Genomic DNA, 23,066 nt, shown 5'->3' on the forward strand with positions numbered 1-23,066 from the left:
CACCATTCACCGATCAGCTAGTGAAGGCCTATCATGAGGATAGGCCATCGCTTACTAAAGGCCAAACAACACCCTAAATATAGAGAGTACCTGGTAAAGCAATATGGATTCATCTTGAGCTTTACTTGTCCTCTTCATTTTTCTTACCTCCAGTATTAACAGGCAAAGCCATTGTAAGATTAGTAGGGTGAAAGACTACTGCTTTGTGGAGAAAATGATGTACGTTATGTGAACACTTGTCCAGCTTTTGCAATGAAGTAATTCCATTAGCGGAGAGGCTCACAGTCGGAGAGTCTTGGGTTGACCCAAAAAACTATTTAGGCTGCTTGACAATGGCAGTCTACGACTGACCCTTCTGATATTGGAAATGAGACTGACATTGGGTAGATTGGAAGCTCCCCTGATGAACAAGGATCTGTTCACATTTTGCTTTTTTATTTCATTGTTAGGGAGTCTTACCTTATATATGCCAATGTATAGGCATGTTGGTTATCAAGAAAAAAGTGTACACACTCAACAACCATTAGACCATGGTCATGAGACTGTCTAAACGTTCCATTTATTAGGTACAGTGTTTGGTTTGTAAAGTTCCCTATGATTCAGTAGCTCCAATGTCATGTCTTTGAAGAATGCTTCCCCCCCCCCACCAAAGTTTATGAACCCATCCATAGTGATCTCAAGCAATAGACAGGGCAGGCTACCACAAAAGAACGCTCTCCTCCTTGAGGAAAAAACTGCTTGGGCTGATTTGCAGGAGAACAATAGGGCAATGTTGCTGGAGGGTTGATTATTGGTAAACTACAGTAAATTGATGCGATGTAGAATTGATATATTGGAGTCAGAAAAACCAATAGAGTTTGCTCTCCATAGATTATTCAGAAGCACAATTTTCATAGACTATTCAAAAACTAAAACCCCAAGCTTAAGTGTAATAATTTATTTTGAGCCCTCCGACTTGAGCTTACCTGCGGCCTGTAGAGGAGAAGTAAGCATTTAGGCCATTCTATTCTGTAATAGACGTTACGCTGGAGCAGTTTTCCTGAAGGTTCATGCTGAATTTTGACATTTCATCTTACTTGCGTCTCGGTGACCAGCTTGGCTGGGCTGTTCAGCATGCAGCGGCTGTTTGTAGTAGATGATTGGTCCTGTATATTGCACCTGCCACAGATGACCTAAAACAAATTGGAGAAGCAATGTCTGTGTGCATTTCGCAGCTTGTGGATGATTATCAGCGTCTATGTCTTGCATACCGGAGTCATTTTTCTGTGTGTCTATTTTCTTACAGCTGCAGTATTGAAGTATGAGAACAACGTCATGAACATCAGACAGTTTAACTGTTCTCCTCATCCATACTGGCTTCCAAATTTCATGGACGTCTTTACTTGGTCCTTACCATTTGTTGGCGAAAAAGGTTTGTCCAAAGATCAATATGTTAATGATGTACAGTGTATAAACAGAAGAGCAGGGCCATTTTATACAGCCTTTCAGCTGTTGTGTTCCTAGACAGTGCTGCTCCTGGTGATACGGTGTATGGTGTTCAGTCTCAATCATGTTAAAGGGGTATTGCCATATCATAAAGTGATGGCATACCACAATGTCACCTCTTTATGTTGATTAGTGGAGGTGTGACCTCTTCATACCCCAGAATGAAGGGAGGCACAGCTCTGAAGCAGTCAGCTGCATATGTCTAGGTCCACTAAACGTGTACTTTGTCACATAGAGCCCCTAAGGCTAAGTTTACATCTCCGTTAGGGCTCATTCCCACGGCTGTAGGTGGGCCGTTCCGTGCATTGGGGACCACAATTTGCGGTCCCCAATGCACGGGCAACCCCTGTACAGCCACTGGGATGAATCCAGACCCATTCAACTTGAATGGGTCTGCATTCGTCCGTTCCGCAAAAAGATAGAGCAAGTTCTATCTTTTTGCGGAACGGAACCCCATGGAAGCGCTCCGTAGTGTTCTGTTCCGTGATTGCGGATCCGCAAATGGCCTCAATACGGCAACGGAGGGACAACGGTCGTGTGAACGAGCCCTTAAGCTGATCCAGCAGGCTGTTCCAGCAGAGAATAGCCTGCAGGAGTTCACCGGATCCAGCATTGCCAGATACTGCCATTTACTCCCAGATATACTATAGTGGGATCTGGCCATTTTCTGGCATGGTCGACGGCATTCAGCCAGACAAAAACCATTGCGTGCAATGGAGGCCATCCATGAATGGCAGAACTCTGGCAGGCTGTTCCGTTAGAGATCCGCTTACTCATCCTGAGCAAGACATTTAAAAGAGATAATCTTTGTAAGGGAGTGAGAAGAACATGCTACGAAGTGCATTTTCACAGATTCACTGTGTCTTCATAACCTGAGGCCTTAGGCTAGGTATACACGACGACATTTGTCGCGCAACATTTTGTCGCACCAATGTCGCGCGACAATTTTTATAATGGTAGTATATGGTGTCGCACTGCGATGCGACAGTCGCAAAAAATCCATTCTAGATGGATTTTTTTGCGACTGTCGCAACGCAGTCGCAGCATGTCACATGTTGCAGTGCGACACCATAGACTGCCATTATAAAAATTGTTGCGCGACATTGGTGCAACCAAATGTTGCACGACAAATGTTGCACTGTAGTTGTGCCCTATCTGTCGCGTGACAAATGTCGTCGTGTAGACCTAGCCTAAGACTTTGAAAGATATCCTATCTCAAGATGCATAAAAAGTCCATTTCAATCAGTGCATGTGCTCCAGTGAAACTAGTAACTCTTCCAAGGAAGCTCTGTATTGAGGTTCTAGAAACCTCCTGATCAGAATCCAAAACGCCTGTCTGTATCAGGAGTTTTACCGACTGCACCTATACCTTCATTTAAAGGGGTTGTCCCATTCCAAACACTTATTCCCCTATTGTGAGGATACCAGATAGGTGTCTGATCATGAGGGGCCCTACCAATCACAAAAATAGGCCAAAGACTGCTACAAATGTGCTTTGACACTCCATTCAACTTTATGCAACTGCCAGAAATAGTCATGCGCTATCTATGGCAATCCTATGAAGTTGAATGGAGTAGAAGCACGCATGTGTGATTGCCACGCCATTCAAATGAGGAAACTCCGGGTCCCCATTCTCGTGATCGGCGGGGCTCTAGCGGTCAGACCCCTGCCAGTCAGACACTTATCTGCTGTACAGATGTCTTGTTTGTAGTGGGACACCATTTTAAGGAATGCTGTCATCTGACATATAAAATTCCCTTTAAATCTTAACTGAATGATTATGGAATGATATAATATGTCTCGATAAAGAACGGATATATTCATAATGATGAGCTGCTTTTGTATACATGGACAGTTATTTGTGCTGGAAAGCTTGTGCATTAAGGAAACCATGTCTGCTTTCTTCACAGTGACAGAGATGCTTGTAAATGTACTTAGCATTTGCTCTGACGATGAACTCTGCTCAGATGAAGATGCTGATGGTAAGTACAGTTGGACATTCGGACATCTATTTCTGCTTTTTAATGTACTTTTTAATCTAAATGTATCTGTATCTTTTGTGGAGCAGACTAAAAGTCTTTGTACATCTTCGGGGATAATTTTATTTTATTTTTGTGATTTGCATTTTACTCATTTGGGGCTAAAAATATATTTTTTTAATTTATCTTTATTAAAAAAAAATATTGATCCTTTCTGTGACAAAAGGATAACAGTTTTTTCTAGCTTTGTGACTGGTACTTTTTCTTTGTGCCGGTCATCTAATAACCCTTATCTCTAAATTAATAAGATATCCTAAACACTTATTTAAGCCACATTCTTATCAGTAAGATAAGGATTGAGCTTTGAGTGTTTAAGGTCAGAGAGTATAGATAAAGAGTCTGGCAGCTCCCTGCCTGATGGAAAAAGAGGGAAAATTCAGATCCTGCTAGTAGAGCATCTCAGCTCTGTACAGAGAAAACAACTCCATATTTTTTAATGAAGAATAATTGAAAAAAATATATTTTTAGTTCATAATGAGTACAGTGCACTAATAAAAAATAAAAAAATTACCCCCAAAGGTGTACATAGACTTTAATTTGCTCCTTTTGGCACGCAAAGAGAAAGTGAAGTGGGTTTTTTGATGTGGTTTTCCCTTGCATAACTCGGAAGAATTTGGTCTGGTGCTGTGATAACCTTTGGCTGGTTTTCTTGTTATGCAAATTAAAATGAAATGACTAAGAACATAAGCCGCAATGTTACTTTATTACTGTCTGTTGTGCTTTCATCACTTTTTTTCAACCAGTGTGTGGTTTTGTACAATGATACCTCCTAACCAACTGCTACTAAATCCTACTAATCCTGTCATAGCTGTAGAATGTGCTTGCCGGGAAGGTCTGTCAGCCACTGAGTCACGTCCCCATTCCACAACCCCACCCTTACCGTGATGTTCATTGTTCTGTAACAGAGCCCTGCCACATTAAAACTGCCTGCTACTTTCCCACAGTAATAACAAATGTCCCTATGAGCTGCAAGTTACTTTTAAGGTGGTTCTGCAGAATATTTAGCTTGCCCTATTTAAGGGCACTATATAACGGCGGATGCTATCCCTATGGCTTTCCTATTGTACCATTTGGATAATAGAAGTTATCAAATAATACAGTGGACTTATAATTATGAGTTCACTGTATTCATGTATTCCTCTATTCCCCCTCACTTCTCTCCACTTTCCGCCGTTTCTTTCCGTTTTACCCCCACCTCTCACTGCTTCACCTCTGCCCCTCTCCACTTTAGCCCCACTTCAATACAGCAAACCACATAGGGGGTCATTTATCAAACTGATGTAAAGTAGAACTGACTTAGTTGCCAATAACAACCACTCAGATTCCAACTTCAATTTCTCACAGCTCCTTTGAAAAATGAAAGGTGGAATCTGATTGGTTGCTATGGACAACTAAGCTCTACTTTACACCAGTTTGATAAATGACCACAATAGTGTGCATATAATGGAATATATGTGTGCATTTCACCGAGTTTCTAGCTTTGTTACATTTTTCAGAAGGTATGTTCTCATTGTGAATAGGAAAATATAATTATAAGCGATCAGCACGGTCATTTTCTATATTTATAGCCGGAATAAAGAGGAGTTTCTAAAGGAGTGAACATTCTGGGCATATGCCGTGTCCTAGCCTCCAGACTAGGCTTCCTATAAACATTGGACAGTTGTCGCCCAGCCCACCCATACACATGCAGGCTTGGCTCTGCCGAAACATGCATGTGTTCTCAACGGATATAGGGGAAAATGACGCTGTCTGACATATCCCTACAAACAACCCGATTGGCCAGCGGAAATCCAACTGCCCTTTCCATAGCTCCCCTGACATCTGCAGTTGGGGGTCCCATATGCACTAGATCTAAGGTGTGTGACCAGTTAAGTGACAAGGCTTAGCATTTCTTGTAGAGATTTAGGCGGGAATAATGGGATCGTATAAGCGTTAGTCCAATATTTGACCAGCTTGGGTGCATGTACATTACTGCTGTCTGCTATACTGTATAAAAGTCTCATCAAACCGTCAACTGGATGTTATCTTCCCACTGTTTTTCTTGCTGACGTGGGTAATGCAAGACTGAATCCCTTCGGATAATATGATGGCATTTACCGACGACTTCAGACTGAAAATGACCTGAATGATTGACTGTCATCACTCCTTTGTCTGTCGGGAAGATCTGCTAATGGCATGTCAAACGCTCTTCATTACCTAACCCTCTCACCTGTTGTGTGGGTTCAGTCCCTTCTCAGAGCTTCATTCTTAGGTTTTTTTTCTAATGTTTCTTTGCTTTTATTTTACAGCCATCTTTCTCTTTAGTAGTCCTTTCACACTCTCCTTTTTCTTTTTCCATCCTTCAAACTTTATTTGTTCTTTATGTGTTTGCCCCTGGATTTTCATAAGAAGACCATCTTATTTATGCACAGAAAAAAGGTATTATGTGGTGCAGAGTGGACAGTGTGGGCACATGCGTCAGACTGCTGCTTTTTTACTTTTTATCTTAGGCATGCAGAGAAATCCAATCCACCACCGTGTACAGTCAGAACTGCTTTGCTTAGTTCAGGTCTTGGTCTATTGGCTTACATTACTTTTTGTGTGTGACTTTCAGGAACCAAAGCTTCTGATAATCTCATGTACCGGCTTATTTTCCAGTTATACTAAAATACAGTTTTTTGCATTTGGTTGTTTTGCTTTTACTAATGTGTTCAGCCCTGTACAGGTAGTTAAAGGGGTTGCCCAGCCTTTACTAAATGATGGTCTATCATCCGGAGTGCAGCTGATCGGCAAGGTTGCAGGTTTTCAGACCCCTGCCGATCAGCTATTCATGGCCTATCCTGAGCTGGACAACCCCTTTAACATTTTATATTCTAAAGGTGTCTTGTGTAGTTTTAATACATTTTTAAATTCTGTCATTAGGTTTTGTGTGTGTGCTGTGGGTTTTCACAGGTTCGCTACCGCAGATTGTTGCCATACAAAATTTCAGGCCAACTTTACACCAGCATCCTCTATTTTAATGCTTTAAATTTGTGGCTACACATTAAAGGGGTATTCCTATCACATACAATGGGGGCATATTGCTAGGATATGCCCCCATTGTCTGATAGGTGCGGGTCCCACCTCTGGGTCTTTCACCTACAAGGAGACCGGAGCGGGGAGAGCTGTGGCTGGGGGACTCCCGCTGCTCCCATACAAGTGAATGGGAGCGCACCACGTGCGCGCGCAGCCCCTGCTCCCATTCATTTCTATGGGACAGACAGAAATAGCCTAGCCAGTGCTCGACTATTTTCGGCGGCCCCATTGAAATGAATAGAGGGCGGCTGCGCATGCGCAGTGCGCCCTCCATTCATTTCCCTGCTCCGTTCTCTTGTAGGTGCGGGTCCCAGGGGTGGGACCTGCACCTATCTGACAATGGGGGCATATCCTAGCGATATGCCCCCATTGTATGTGATGGCAAAACCCCTTTAAAGCATGATTTTCAGTATTATGTAACCTTTCCAAGTGTATGGTGAAATTCTGTATATTTCAGTGTCAACAAATGGGGCTCAGTTATTACACTTTATATCCCCAATGAAATATTGGCCCCTTTGCGCTACTATTGAGTAATCGTTGCTATAGGAAATGATCTAGTGAACAGATAATATTTTTGATCCACTTAAAGTGGTTCTCTGGAACTTAAAGGGGTATTCCCATCTTTGACATTTATGCCCCCAGTGTCTGATGGTATGTGGGTGGAAACTAGCTCAAATGTTGTCTGCCCATACACAGTACATGGAGAAATAGGGGATTCTGCTTTCTAACTCTCTGTAGCACAACCTCAGAAGGAGCAGCAGTAATGGATATTATACAGCAGATTTAAACAGTTTAGATGTAAAGCCAAAAGTGAAGTTAAAGGGGTTGGCCACTATATACGGTAAGTACTTTACACAACATTGTTGGAGGCAGGGTAAAAATGAGTTTCCAAATATACTTGATTTAAAAAATCCGTCTGCTAATCTTTTTATAGTAAGCTGAGCCCCGCTCTGCCGTGCAGCCAGTTCGTCCATGGCTGCACGCAACATGGAGGAGCTTTGGAGAAAGCTCGTCCATGCCTTTATTGTAACTGCACATGCGCTGCTTTTACTAATCTGCCTAAGAGCAGCGCATGTCCAGTATGCCCCTGCCACTTGCGCGCTCCCTGTTCAGTCTCTGACAGGAATCGGCTGCTTGTTCTGTCAGTACAAACAGCTTATTCCTGTCAGAGTTTGGAGCAGGGAGCCTAGTAAGAGCACGTCTGATCTCCTGGCTACAGTGAGGGCGGTCCCGGGCCAATCGCTCTGATTGGCTAGTCTGTGGGGATCAGAACCTTCTAAAATGTATGTATATATAATATTCTCCCCCCCCCCCTTACACTGTGGGCTCTACCCCCCATTGTGCCCCCCTAATTTTAGGATTTCCGGCGTCAGCGCTGATGATCCCCCTTCCGACCCCCTCCCACCCCGATCTGTTTCAGGATGGCCGAGCGGTTAGCAGAGTGTCAGCTATAATATACAGCTCACACTCTGCTTGAAACGGCTGACATCGTTGTTGGCACCGATGTCTGCCGTTTTACCCCTTCCATGCAGCGGTCTATAGAGACCGCTGTATGGAAGGGGTTAAGAGATGGAGGGAGCTCCCTCCCTCTCCCATCGGGCTGCTGCTGTGCTGTGGCAGAGGCCCGATGCTTGATGGGTTAACAGAGGGAGGGTAGAGGCAGAGTCCCGATGGTTACCATGGCAACCAGACACTTTCCCAGGCATCCGGCATGCCTTGGTATAGCTGATCAGGCTCCTGCTAAAGGCAGGAGCCTGATCGGGCTTAGGCCCCATGCACACGGCCGTTGTTTTGGTCCGCATCCAAGCCGCAGTTTTGGCGGCTCGGATGCGGACCCATTCACTTCAGTGGGGCCGCAAAAGATGCGGACAGCACTCCGTGTGCTGACCGCATCCGTTGCTCCGTTCCTTGGTCCGCAAAAAAATATAACATGTCCTATTCTTGTCCGCGCTTTGCGGACAAGAATAGACAGTTATATTAAAGGCTGTCCGTGCCGTTCTGCAAATTGCGGAACGCACACGGACGCCATCTGTGTTTGTGCATGAGGCCTTACTGTGAGTGACAGTGTACTGCAGTGTATTGTAAACCATCAGACCCACTGGATCTTCAAGAACCAAGTGGGTCTGCGTAAAAAAAAGTTTAAAAAAAAGTGGAAGAAAAAGTTAAAAATTTAATTACATTTCTTCTCATAGCCACACATTTATAATTGATAAAAAAATAAAAATTAACTACACATGTTTGGTATCATCGCGTCTCTAACGACCTGATCTATAAAAGGATCATGTTACTTTCACCACACGGTGAACGCCATAAAAAAAAAAAAAAAACTGATGAAATTGAAATTTTGCCCACCTCACTTCCCAAAAAAAGGTATTAAAATTTATCAAAAAAGTCATACGTACCCCAAAATGGTACCAGTCAAACCTTCACCTCATCCTGCAAAAAATTAGCCCCTACATCAGACAATCGCCCAAAAACGGAAAAAAATATCTTTCAGAAAATGGAGACACAAAAACATGATTTTCTTTTCCAAATGCTTTATGTAAAAGTGAAACAAACAAACAAAGTAGACAAATTTGATATCATCCTATCCATAACAACCTGCTCTATAAAAATAGCACATGATCTAACCTGTCAGATGAACGTTGTAAAAAACAAAAAATAATAACTGTGCCAGAACGGCCATTTTTGGTAACCTTGCCTAACAAAAAACGAAATATAGAGCGATTAAAAATCGTATGTAACCCAGAATAGTATCAATAAAACTGTCACCTTATCCCATAGTTTCCAAAATGAGGTCAGTTTTTGGAGCTTCTACTGTATGGTGCTTTGGCGCTTCAAATGGGACATGGCGTCTAAAAACCATTTATGATGACTTGGCTGCGATGAAATGACACCTGAGGTGCTGTTGTTACTATGGTATAGCAGTTGGCCAGGGATGTCATGTGACCACTCCTCTGAAGATGCATGCTGGGATTTTTACTTTCACTTTGCAGTTGCTCCGCCCACACAGCCTCTCATCTATGGGAGCATACTTTGCTGAACACATTAGAAATATTATACATACACAGTATATCTCTCATTATACCTCTTGGCTTTAGTTATTATTTGGGGCCATCTGTGTTTTTTTTTTTTTTTTTTTTTATGCGTATGGTGGCCAACCCCTTTAAACATTAAATCACTTACAAATCAGCAGCAGCCTCTTTATCAGTCTTTCTGTCTGTGCCTGTCTCCAGCAGCCCCTCCCTTCTTCTCCTCTACCCTCTCCACTATATAGACTTAAAGAGGACCTTTCATTGGTGCAGACATTATGAAATAAGTAGCAGGTTATGTAGGGCATAGTCCATGGATGTAAGATCGCTTACTATTTTTTCAGGGCGCCGCTCTGTTCGCCCGCTGTGCCCCTGTTCACTTCTCCCGCCTGGTGTGCTAATTAATAGCATCAGTACGGGGAGGAGGAGACTGCCCTGTTTCTCAATGGGCATCTCCTTCTCCCTGGCTGTAGCGCGGTCCAATCACAGCGGAGAGCGTCACAGCCAGGGAGAAATAGTTCCTCTTTAATTGGATCTATCTGTGAGTAGGCAGCTGTGAATTGAGAGTTAGTGAAGAGAATGGAGCAAGAGAGGAGATTGATAAGAGGAGAAGTACACATCTTGCTCTGATAAGATACATTACAAAATTTCTTATAGTCCCTGTACTAATTCATTTATAAAAATAAAATTAAAAAAAAATGAAACAAGTTACTCTTTAACTGGGGTTTAAACATGGTGCCTACTCAGAAGCTGAGCAATAGCTGTAGCCGCTGGGTGCCTGCTGATTATGGACATGTAACCTCAGATGCCGTGGTTGACTATGGCATCTGCAAATGGAAGATAATGTAGCACTCGTCTCTGAGTAAGGCCTCTTGCACACGAACGTTGTGTGCCCGTGGCCCTATTGCGGCCCACATATGGAGGGTCCGCAATACACAGGCACCGGCCCGTGTGCACTCCGCGTCACGAATGCGGACCCATTGAATGGGTCCGCAATCACGGAGATGCGGAACAGAAGCACGGATTGGAACCTCACGGAAGCACTACAGAGTGCTTTCGTGGTATTTCTGTCCGTGCCTCCACACCGCAAAAAAATTGAACTTGTTCTATTTTTTTGCGGTGTGGACGAATCATGGACCCATTCAAGTTGAATGGGTCTCGATCCATCCCGGCCGCTGCACAGACGTTGCCCGTGCATTGAGGACCGCAAATGCACGGAACGGACCCACAACGGCCGTGTACATTAGGCCTAAAGCAGTAAAATCCATACAATCCAGTTTTCAAGGCTGGGATTCAGCAAAAACATTGCATCTGCCTTTTCTACCATTTGGATCTGGTCTATAGAGGTGACAGGGACTCACATCCACTATAGGTGTACATCAACCCTCTATTCAGTTTACATTGGAGCGCTTTATGAACTTTTTACTTTGACCATGGTATCAGAGCCGTGAAACCCCAATAACGCTGCACTTCTGAGACCCAAACGGCTCCTCTGCGCCGAGATCGAGGGAACCATTCTGTGGCTGTGGCAGCATCGGGTCTTTTGAAGGCTCCAATGCCTGCCACAGTCCGTAAGAACACAGTGAATCTCCCATAGACTGCAATGTTAAATCATTGCAGTTTATGTAAGAAGCAATCAGATGATCACATATAAAAGTGTAAAAAAAAATTCTAATCCCCATAATATATTTTTTTATAAACAACAAAATTAAAAATCATTGGCATTGCCACATCCTAAAATGGGCAAACTATTAAAACATAAACGTATTTATCCTGTATGGTGAACATTGTAACGGAAGAAAATCAAAATGGCCGATTTGCCTTTTTTTCCTCACTTCATCTCCCAAAAAAGACAATACAAAACTGTTCAAAAAGTCATGCACACTACAAAATGGTATCAATAAAAGCTACAGGTGACCCCGCAACAAGTTATTCCTCACACAGCTTTGTATACATAAGTATAAAAAAGTTTATATTTTTTTACGTATTAAAACACAAAAACTGTATAAATTCGTATTGCTGTAATCATACTGACCCGCAGAATAAAGTTGTCAGTTTAACTGCATAGTGAACTCTGTAGTAACAAAACCCTTAAAACAGTGGCAGAATAGCGGCGTTTTTTTTTTTCCAATTCTACCACGTTTGGAATTTTTTCCAGCTTCCCTCTGCTTTGTATGCCATATAAAATGGTGCCATTAGAAAGTACAACTTAAGTACTGTACATAAAACAAGCTCTCATACAGCTCTGTGAACGAAAGAATAAAAAATCTATAGATCCAGGACGAAGGGAGTGAAAAACTAAAACAAAAAAACAAGCCACAATCCTTATTCTTGGACGACCAATAGCAGGCCACGACGGTGACCAACCCCCTTGCATCACATGTGACGTAACCCGTGACACTAGGGGAGGAAGTCACAGCCTGCTATTGGCTGCACCTAGTGTTGAGCGAAGCGAGCGTCGGATTCTTCATCCGAAGTCACTTTGTTCAAAACTTCGGAATAATACTGTATGGAGATTCGTCTTTGTACAGTATTAAAATGTATGGGCTCCGGTGAGCCAAAGTTAGTTATTCATGAAGTCACGCGTGACTTTGTTGAATAACTTCGGTAGTTGATTTTTATAGTGGCAAACCACTTTAAAACTTGAAACTGAACTCTGCTTCGGTTCCAACAAGTCATCATAAAACTAGTGACAGATTCCCATTAAAGTGAGTGTGTCCTTAGTTTTGACCATTCAAAACTGCTGACAGCTCTAGGTTGGGGCTGGGGTGAGCAGGACAAGCATACCTGTTGTGGATTCAGGAGTACTGTGAATATGAACTTTTATTCTGCCAGATTCCTGCAAGTGCCCAGTAGGTGGTGCTTTACTGTGAAGTGCTCTGTGCATTGATCTGCTTCACAGCCCCTCTTCTCTGCTCTAAGTAGAAACTGTAGCATCCAATCAGGACAGTTGTCACACAGAAGGGAGGGTCTGTGAATCGGCTCAATGCAGAGAACACGGGACAGTGAAGCACCGCCTCCAGTGCACTTATAGGAGCAGTGTGGGCAAAATCATTGTTCACAAAAGTTATGTTTGTCCTGCTCTCCCCGGCCCCCCATCTGTAAGTACATGATGGTCTACCACTGTGAATGGGCTGTGGGTTTGTCTACACACTGTGTAATACCTTCTCCATCCCTGTTTGTGAAAACATTCATAAGCTAGTCATATATGTCAGGGCTTATGCACACAAGCATAAGGGTTCCGTGCAAGTACTGCAGACTGCAAACGGCAGGTCCACAATATACGGGCACTGGCCGAGTGCACTCCATGCTGCGGATGTGGACTTATGGACTTGAATGGGTCCGCGATCCGCAAGATACAGCCAAAGATAGGACATCTCCTATCTTTTGTAGAGCGGAGGCATGGATTGGAAGCCCACAGAAACACTACAAAGCGCTTCCGTGGGCTTTCGGGTCCGGGGGTACTCCATGCAAAAAATAGGACATGTCCTACCTTTGGCCGTATCTTGTGGATCGCAAACCCATTCAAGTCAATGAGTCCAGCACGGAGTGCACATGGCCAGTGCCTATGCATTGCGGACCACTGTTTGCAGTCCACAGCACGGGCATAGATCCCCTACGTTCGTGTGTATGAGCTCTTATAGACATGTTCTTTCAATGAGTCAGGCAGCCCTGGGTATTGACTCAACCTATAATATGCCATAAAACATTACTAATATCCATCGGAAACAGTTAACATACTTGTGAAAGGTTTTGAAGTAGCAACAGATTTTTTTCTCACCACTACAGAGTAAAGTAAGAACTAAATGAGATGAAATAAATAATAAATCTGGTAATAAAGATATATTACAGGGATGATCGATTTTACCTTTGCTGATTATATCGACCGTGTTATGGAACGGTAGCGCTTCACTTTAAAGTGTCTTGGACTTCTTTCTTATGGTGTTTCTTAATGACTTAAAGTGTCTTGTCATGTCTGTGATTTTGGAGTTGCTTCTTCAATAAAAGAGAAGCTCCTTGAAGATGTCTTTTCATCACTGAACTTTTTGATGTTGGCATTATATTGAAAACTAAACTCATTTGAGATCCCAATTAAAGGTACCTTGCTAGAAATGGAGGCCAAGGCTACCTTTCAATTAGCCACACAGCTGTATTCTGTTATGTGTGCCAGCTTGATACATGATTGTCCTTTTTTAATGTGTGATTCTTACAGTACTATAGATACACGCACGCCTCATTTTGTATGTCCCAACGTCCTTGCTCTGGGTTGACATTCTGCAGCTGCCGCATGCAACCAAAACCCTGCCCACCCACAGAAGTCAATGGCCACATGACTCTGAGGGTAGAAGTGAGCTATTACCTTAGGGTGGTCAGGATTTTGATTGCATGCCACAGCTACAGCTTTTAACCTTGGCCTAGGTGATGAGCCATCATCAGCATCTTAATCATTCTCTTCGTAGCTGTGTAGTTATCTTGTTTCCTCCTGCACTGTATCTACAGCCGTACGTATGGACAGTACAATGTATACTCTCAAGTGCATGTGAAACTGTATGATTGACATTTTGTATTAATTACAGGAGCAACAGCTGCAGCTCGTAAGGAAGTAATTAGAAACAAGATTCGCGCTATTGGGAAAATGGCAAGAGTGTTCAGCGTACTAAGGTTGGAAATCCTGTCTTCGTGCCTCCTTTATTTTCTTCCTTCCTTCTTTTACCAGTGCACAGAAACTGTTTGGGATAGGGGTAACTTTTCCCTTACTTTTTGTATTGCAAAGAGCTGTAACTTTTTTCTAGAAAATGTAGACTTTGTGCCAAGTTTTTAACTTTACCCCTATCCATGGTAAAAGTGAATAGAGGCAGATCAGTTTAGGTCTAGTGGATGGGACTCCCATAATAACAGGGGTCCCGTGTCTCCCTTTCTGAATGTAGCAGTGGTCAAGAGTCTGTAGACTGTCAGAGATAACTGAGCGCTCTACTCTACGCTTACCTAGCCTACTACAGGAGACATAAAGCATTTTACTGTATGGTGCCCATTGAAATCAGTGTGCTCTCTAAATAATGCACGGACATGCTGTTCTTTTTGGCCACTCTCTGCTTTAGCTACTCGAAGTGTGAGTCCCTCATAGGGACCTTCATCAGATAAAGTACCCTCGTGCTGTTTGATGTTGTTTTTGAAGCCAAATTACTTAGGAAAGATACTAATCCACGTATAGTTTTGACTTCAAAAACTGCATAAAGAACTCCATCAAAATGCTACGTGAGAAAGCACCTCCAATAGGTATTTAAATGATTTTTTATAATGGTCTCTTTTCTATAAAAAATCTAATAGTTTAATAGTTTTTTGATATTTCATGACTCCATTCACTGTAGCGTACACTATTACATTCTAGTGGTGACACAGGTGTTATGCGTCCTGTCCTACGATGTTCTCTACCATCGGGTTTGTCGCTGTTTGACACTTGGCTCCATATGGGTTGTTTATGCAGCAAGCTGTGCAGATACCCTGAGCACAGTAGATACCTTGTAAGCCATAACCTGTGCATTTTACTTTGAAGTCATGGAGAGACTATCTGTCACTTTCCTCCAAGCCTCCCTTGCTGTGCTTTCAAGTAATTATTGTAGGTCCTTGGTCTTGCTTGGGATTATGTTCCAGTTTATTCTGGGAGCAGAGCCAAGATCAGGGGTCCAGCCTTCACAGGTGTAAACTGCTGGGTATCGGCACTTACAAATACAACACTACCTAGATGGCTGCTAATAAACTGACTCCAGACGCAGCATTAGCTTGTTCCAGCACATCGTAGACAAAATGTCTAATTAGCGGTATTTGTCATTGATTTGAAAAAAAAACTGTTCCTTGGTGGATTTTCTGGCCTGTGGAACGCGCTGATCTTTAGGAAAATGATGAAACCAGACAGGGAAATTAAGTTTGCCTTTTAAAAGAAATGAGGTTATTTGAGGTTATATCAGCAAAGTTTTTGTGCAGGTATTTGACTGCTCACTGGTTGCATTTACCTTGGCAGAAAATAACATGAGAACCATTGCTGGGTTCTTCCATTTGTGTGCGCACACACACAGATTTATCAAAAGTGGCTCAGTTGCCCATAGCAACCAATCAGATTGGCCCTTTCGTTTTCCAAGGAAGCTCTAAAAAAAAAAAAAGAAATGTGGAATCTGATTGGTTGCTGTGGGCCACTTTACTCCCCTACAGTATCAACTCATTGTTGAAAAAAAGGCCATTGCAATTCATGGCAGACAAGGTCTAGGTAAGATATGGGATATGTGTTTTCTTAATGTAACCTTTAAACTGTCCTATTCTTTAGGGGATGTAAGCTATTCCAAAAAGACAAAGACAAAGCCCTCTTTTATAATCACTGTGTTAGTGTGCTGCTTCTGTACCATCTGAAAATGGTTAAAGGGTGTGCACTGTATATGACTCCTAAACATCCTGGGGTTTACATGTTCAGCTGGCGTATAGTTTATGGGAAAATATATGCTAATTAGCTCTCCTCCAAAAGGAAGACTACCATTTTTCTAGTGACACCTATAGGTAGCCCTGAAATATAACTTACATATATGTGATTTGTTTGTCTTTGAACAGAGAAGAGAGTGAAAGTGTTCTGACTCTGAAAGGTTTGACACCCACCGGGATGCTGCCTAGTGGAGTTCTGTCTGGAGGCAAACCATCACTCCAAAGCGGTAAGAGAATTTTAGTGTGCGCCCTGGTGAAGGACATCCCTCACATTCTTATTCTAGAATGAATGCATTTAGCAGTTTAAATATAGATTACATACCCTAAAACTAACCAGCAATGATATCACTGTAATAAGATCTACAATAAGAGCTACAAGTGTACTTTGATCAAAGAAAGCATGCCTACCTTACATTTAATATCTTCAGATGTTTCCTTGCCTCGTAAACTTTTAGCTACATCTTTGTCAGTCTCAAGTTTTACCCAATTTTAGTATTCATTTAAACATCTTATTTACATAATGAGTTTTTTTATTCAAATGTATTTGTACAAATATGTTAAGGCTGGGTTCACATCACTGTTTAGCTTTCCGTTCTTCTGATCCGTCAGAAGGACCAGAAAATAAAAAAACGGATCCTTTATTTTGAGTATCAGTTGTGCTCAGTTAGCATCAGTTTGCACTAAAAATAACTGACCTGTCTTTTTGGGGGCATTAGTTATGATCAGTTTGTGTCATTTCCATCAGAGATAATTTCTTTTTGACTGGAGAAAAAGTTCTGAATGCAGGACTCTTTCTCCTGTCAAAAAATAACTGACCTCTGACGGAAGTAACACAAACTGTTGCAAACTGATCATAACTGGTGCTCAAAGTAACATCCATTTTTTATTTTGTTTTCTGTTCTGTGTTATCAATATAATATCTTGAAAATGCGATTCAGATTTGGGCTCAACATACAATAAAAGATATAGGGCCAACCTGAGGCTCTCCAGCTGTTGCAAAACTACAACTCCCATCATGCCCGGACAGCCAACAGCTATCAGCCTACAGAAGGGCATGGTGGGAGTTGTAGTTTTAAAACAGCTGGAGAGCCGCAGGTTGGCCATACCTGATATAGGGGAACTAGAAAGGGTTCAGAGATGGGTGACCAGATTATTAAATGGAATGGAAGGCCTCTCTTAGGGCTGTATAACATCAACAGATTATCTGACAGATTTTCTGACCAATCATGGGTCAGATGGCCAATTACACACAGATCTTTTGTTATACACACAAACAATTAGTCTAATTGGACAGATATTGGTTAGATAATCTGTTGGTGTAATACAGGACTTACAATGAGAGACTTAAGAAATCGGACTTGGGGAACAAAGATGCCTTAGAGGTGATCTTATTAACATGTATAAATAAATGATTTATTCATTACAAGTTCTATATAAGGACCAGGGAACATTCATTACGTGTGGCGGAAAGGGGATTTGCACATCAATTTAGGAAAGGAGTCTTTACAGTTAGAGTAGTTAGACTGTGGAGTGTTGTATCCCAAGAGATAGTAATGGCAAATACTCTGTTAGCATTTAAAAAATGGCCGAATGCTTACCAATGCGCCATATTGCCTAAGCACCTGGCAGGTAATCATGGCAGTTAGACAGGGCAGGAGACAGGGATACTATGTATGCTACTCAAACAAACGTAAACACAACACAGGCATGTTGCAGTATTGTTTCAACCAGTTTTTTGCTACGGCTCTCATTGTTACAGCTGTCTACTTTCAAAATCAGCCACAACTTCCACCCTCTGTCCCTTCTCTCCACATCAGTCCCACCCTACTTCCCTCACCTATGTTCAGTTCACATGCCTATTTTACCCTCATATATCACCCTGGCCCATCTTCCTCCTTGGTGCAGCATAAAAAAACACCCATACAAATCATTGCTGTCTCTTTTTGTTCTCCTTCTACTAGCTGCAGGGGATATTTCACCAAACCCTCGCCCTTCCTCTATATTGCCAACTTCAGCTTCTCATCTGCCACACATAGAAACCTCGAAAATCTTATTAATATTCACTGTACATCTACTCCATTCCCTTTTAACTGTGCACTCTGGAATGCATGGTTGGTTTGTAACAAACTCCCCACAATCGATGCCTTCTTCCTCTCACACTCTCTGAACTTGCTAGCCCTTACAGAAATCTGGCTTCAACATTCTGACACTGCTTTCTCTGCCGCCTTATTTTATGGTGGACTTCACCCCCAGATCTGATGACAGGCATGGTAGAAGAGTAGACATACTACTTTTTCCACAGTGCACATTTCAGATCATTCCTCCTGAACCCTCTCTCACATTCCACTCTTTTGAAGTCCATACTATCATACTCTTCCACCCATTCCCACTGTGAGTTGCAGTTGTCTCTCATCCCCCAGGCTCCCCCCACCAAATCCTGGATCACTTTGCCGCTTGGCTTCCTCACTTCCTATCTTCTGAATCACCAACTCTTATTATAGGTGATTTTAATATGCCTAATCATGATTCTATCTCCCCATCAGCCTCTTACTTTCTTTCTATACCTCCTCTCTTGGCCTATCACAACTAACTTCCTCTGCCACGCACGAACAGGACAATAAACTTGATCTAGTCTTCTTCAGTCAGTGGTTAGTCTCAAACTTTAGTAACTCATCCTTCCCTATTTCTGACCACAATCTTCTTTCATTTACTATTCAGACCTCTCCTCATGACAGTCCTACTTTTCACACTTATAGAAACCTATACACCATTAACTGCCAGCAAATTAATGACACCCTACAGTTCGCTCTTGCCCCAATCTCTTCCCTCTTCAGTCCAGACCTGGCTGACAACCATTACAACCATACCCTCAAAACCACCCTAGATGAAGCAGCTCCAATATTAATTCGAACGTCCCAATAAAGAACACGGCAACCCTGGCACACACCTGAAACAGATTTTCTCCAACGGTCTTCCAGATGTGCAGAACACTTATGAAGAAAATCGCGAATATCAGCAGACTTCCTACTTTAAAAAATTATGCTTAAAACATACAATTTGGCCCTCAAAATTGCCAAACCGAAGTACTTCGCCTCTCTCATCTCCCCACTCTCAAATAGCCCAAAACGACTCTTTAGGGATTAGAAGGGAATGAAAAGTGCCAAAGTTCCAGAATCCATCATTGACCTCTGCGCTGATGACATGACCACTTACTTCAGAGATAAGATTGTCAATATCCGGAAGGATATACTCTCCCAGTCCCCAACCAATTTCAATCCTTCTCTCTCCCACACTTCCACATGCTCTCTCCCCTATTTTGACCCTATAACAGATGAAGAAATCTCCAGGCTTATTTCTTCTTCACTCCCTGGAGCAATGTTCCTATTCCATCACACCTCCTTCAGCCCGTCTCCCCAGCTATCATCACTTACCTCACAACAATATTTAACCTCTCTCTCTCTTTCTTTCTTTCTTTCTTTCTTTCTTTCTTTCTTGTATATTTCCTTCCTCTTTCAAACATTCTGTTATAACCCCACTAATAAAAAAAAAAAACATCTCTTGACCCCCTCCATGTGCTGCTAACTACCGACCTGTTTCTAACCTCCCCTTCATCTCTAAACTCCTTGAATGTCTCGTCTACTCTCTCTGCAAACTCTCTTCTTGACCCCTTACAGTCTGCCTTTTGCCCTCTCCACTCTACAGAAACTGCCCTTAATAAAGTGTCTAACTATCTCCGGACAGCAAAAAGGAATGGCGATTATTCTTTACTGATTCTTCTGGATCTCTCTGCAGCTTTTGATACTGTAGACCACAAACTCCTCCTCACCATGCTCCACTTAATTGGCCTTAAGGGCAATGCTCTCTCCTGGTTCTCTTCCTATCTCTTTGGCCGCTTCTTTAGTGTATCATTTGCTGGCTTTACTTCTTCTCCTCTTCCTCTTGATGTTGACTTTCCTCAGGGTTCAGTCCTAGGTAGGGCTGCAACGATTACTCGATGTAATCAACACAAAAAATCCTTCATGCAGTTTTCCTGCATTGAGGATTAGTTTTGATCATGTGACCACGGAGCGTGAGTGAAGTGAAGCCTATCACTCACCGCTCCGTGGTCTCCCGTCAGCACCGCGCTGCACTGTCCTAGGCCTGCCGTGCACACATAGTCAGCGTGCGCTGCCTGACGCTGTGTGACGTCAGGTCCCAGTGCATTTGGGAAGAAGGCGCTGCAGTCCTTCTCCTGCGGACTTCATATTGGCCAGCCGTGCACCCAGCCAGGAAAGGTAAGTATTACAGGGGATGGGCTGATGGCACTGGGGGACGTAGGGTGGGGGCTGATGGCACTGAGGGACGTGGGGTGGGGGCTGATGGCACTGGGGGACGTGGCGTGGGGTGGGGGCTGATGGCACTGAGGGACATGGCATGGAGGGGCTGATGGCACTGAGGGATATGGCATGGAGGGACTGATGGCAGTGGGGGACCTGGTATGGAGGGGCTGATGACACTGGGGGAGTGGGGGACATGTTGACATGGAGCGGCTGATGGCAGTGAGGGACATGGCATGGAGGGGCTGATGGCACTGGGGGAGTGGGGGACATGGCATGGAGGGGCTGATGGCATTGGGGGACATGGCATGGAGGGGCTGATGGCATTGGGGGACATGGCATGGAGGGGCTGATGGCATTGGGGGACATGGCATGGAGGGGCTGATGGCATTGGGGGACATGGCATGGAGGGGCTGATGGCATTGGGGGACATGGCATGGAGGGGCTGATGGCATTGGGGGACATGGCATGGAGGGGCTGATGGCATTGGGGGACATGGCATGGATGGGGCTGATGGCACTGGGGGACATGATGGCATGGAGGGGCTGATGGCACTGGGGGACATGATGGCATGGAGGGGCTGATGGCACTGGGGGACATGATGGCATGGAGGGGCTGATGGTACTGGGGATCATGATGGCATGGAGGGGTTGAACGCACTGGGGGATATGATGGCATGGAGGGGCTGATGGCACGGGGGGACATGATGGCATGGAGGGGCTGATGGCAGTGGGGGGCATGATGGCACGGAGGGGCTGATGGCAGTGGGGGGCATGATGGCACAGAGGGGAGCTGATGGCACAGAGGAATGAAGACATGGGGTGCTGATGGCACAGAGGACTGAAGACATGGGGGGCTGATGGCACTGTGGGGAGTTGATGGCACTGATTATGGCATGAGGAGTGGCGGGCTGATGAGTTTTTATAAAGGAAAATGTTCTTTTAATTCTTTTTTTTTCTTAGAGTATAATCGTTGGAATAATCGATAGAATACTTGATTGCTAAAATAATCGATAGCTGCAGCCCTAGTCCTAGGTCCTCTACACAGCACCCATCGGACAGACTATCAGTAGATCTGGCTTTTAGTACCATCTCTACTGTCGACACCCAACTATATACACTTCATCCCCTGACATCACCCCTGTTTTAATCCAAAACACCAGTAATTGTCTGGCAGCTGTCTCTAACATCATGTCCTCTCTGTATCTAAAACTGAACCTCTCAAAAACTGTACTTTTTGTCTATCCCCACCATCTAATAACCCACCTAAACGTGATATTTCAATTTTGGTCTGCGGCACTATCATCTGTTTGACTCAGATCTTTCATCTGCATCTCAAGAATATCTCCAGAATCTGCCCTTTTCTTACGGTGGAAACGGCAAAAACTCTTGTTGATTTTATTCTCATATTGACTACTGTAATTCATTACTAATCAGTCTCCCTCTCACTAAACTGTTCCCCTTTTCAGTCTGTCCTAAATGCTGAAGCCAGGCTCATCTATTTATCCACCTGCTATACTGATGCTACTAGCCTGTGCCAGTCAATTCACTGGTTGCCCAGCCACCACAAAATAACGTTCTCACCCACAAAGCTCTCCACATTGCTACACCTCCATACATCTCCTCCCTCATTACCGTCTACCACCCTACTCGTGCTCTCTGTTCTGTTAGTGACCGAAGATTAAAATCCTCCATAATTTGTACTTCTCACTGCCATCTTCAAGACTTTTCTCAAGCGGCACCTACTCTCTGGAATCCTCTGTTCAGGAATAACAGGTCAATTCCCAACTTCTCTACCTTCAAACGTGCCTTAAAATCACTGTTCACCGAGTAACCCCTCCCCCACCAACCAACAGGCCTGAACTTGATCTTCTAACAGTCCCACACCTGACACAGATCGGCCTACACGACTTCTTTCAGTATAATAATGGCTTGACTACCACATATCACAATCAACTACCTTTTTTGTCACCCCCATTTCCTCATAGATTGTAAGCTCTTGCGAGCAGTGCCCTCACTCCTGGTGTCTTAGTTTTATATTAGCAAGTTACTTTGTGATGTCTTTTGTTTTGTACGTACATGAACCCTCTGAATTTGTAAAGCACTTTGGAATATGGTGGCGCTATATAAATAAATATTATCTAATATGACACATCATTGAGGGTTTTAATTAATCTAACAGTTTTGTATAATTGATCTAAGAAAGGTTGAACTTGATGGACCATGTGCCTTCTTTTTAAACCTGTTTAACTATGTAATGGCTGAAATATACAACATGCAGTTTTATGCAAAAATGTCTTGAATATTTTGCCTCATTAGTTTCAAAGCTAATGTACTGCATCATGGTCAGCAGGTTTGTTAAATGCTAAGCTGTGCTGTTTACATCACATTTTAGGCCACCTTTGCTCTCACCTTTTATTTATTTTAGTCACTTACATAGCACTGACATATTCTGCAGCGCTTTACAGACATTATCATCACTCTTTCCCCAGTGGGGTGCACAATCTAAGTTTCTTATCAGTATGACTTTAGACTGTGGGAGGAAACCCATGGGGAGAACTCACAAACACCATGCTGATGTTGTCCTTGGCCAGGTTCGAACATACAGTGGGGAACAGAAGTATTTGAACACCCTGCGATTTTGCAAGTTCTCCCACTTAGAAATCGTGGAGG

At 43.3% G+C, this 23,066-nt stretch overlaps 1 protein-coding gene across 4 annotated transcripts in view; it reads left to right on the top strand.

The window, feature by feature from the left end:
- Window positions 1-23,066, top strand: part of PPP3CA (protein phosphatase 3 catalytic subunit alpha) — a 242,511-nt gene that overhangs the window by 210,211 nt on the left and 9,234 nt on the right. For 2 of the 4 annotated variants that reach the window (XM_040418212.1, XM_040418214.1), the window contains exons 9-13: window positions 1,286-1,411; window positions 3,396-3,467; window positions 5,916-5,942; window positions 14,188-14,272; window positions 16,208-16,305. In XM_040418212.1, the coding sequence (XP_040274146.1) occupies window positions 1,286-1,411; window positions 3,396-3,467; window positions 5,916-5,942; window positions 14,188-14,272; window positions 16,208-16,305 (408 nt within the window). The remainder of the gene's footprint in view (window positions 1-1,285; window positions 1,412-3,395; window positions 3,468-5,915; window positions 5,943-14,187; window positions 14,273-16,207; window positions 16,306-23,066) is intronic. The other 2 variants (XM_040418213.1, XM_040418215.1) reach the window with 1 other exon arrangement.

The sequence above is a fragment of the Bufo bufo genome, chromosome 2, assembly GCF_905171765.1.
Source record: "Bufo bufo chromosome 2, aBufBuf1.1, whole genome shotgun sequence".
In the NCBI taxonomy this organism is placed as follows: Eukaryota; Metazoa; Chordata; class Amphibia; order Anura; family Bufonidae; genus Bufo; species Bufo bufo.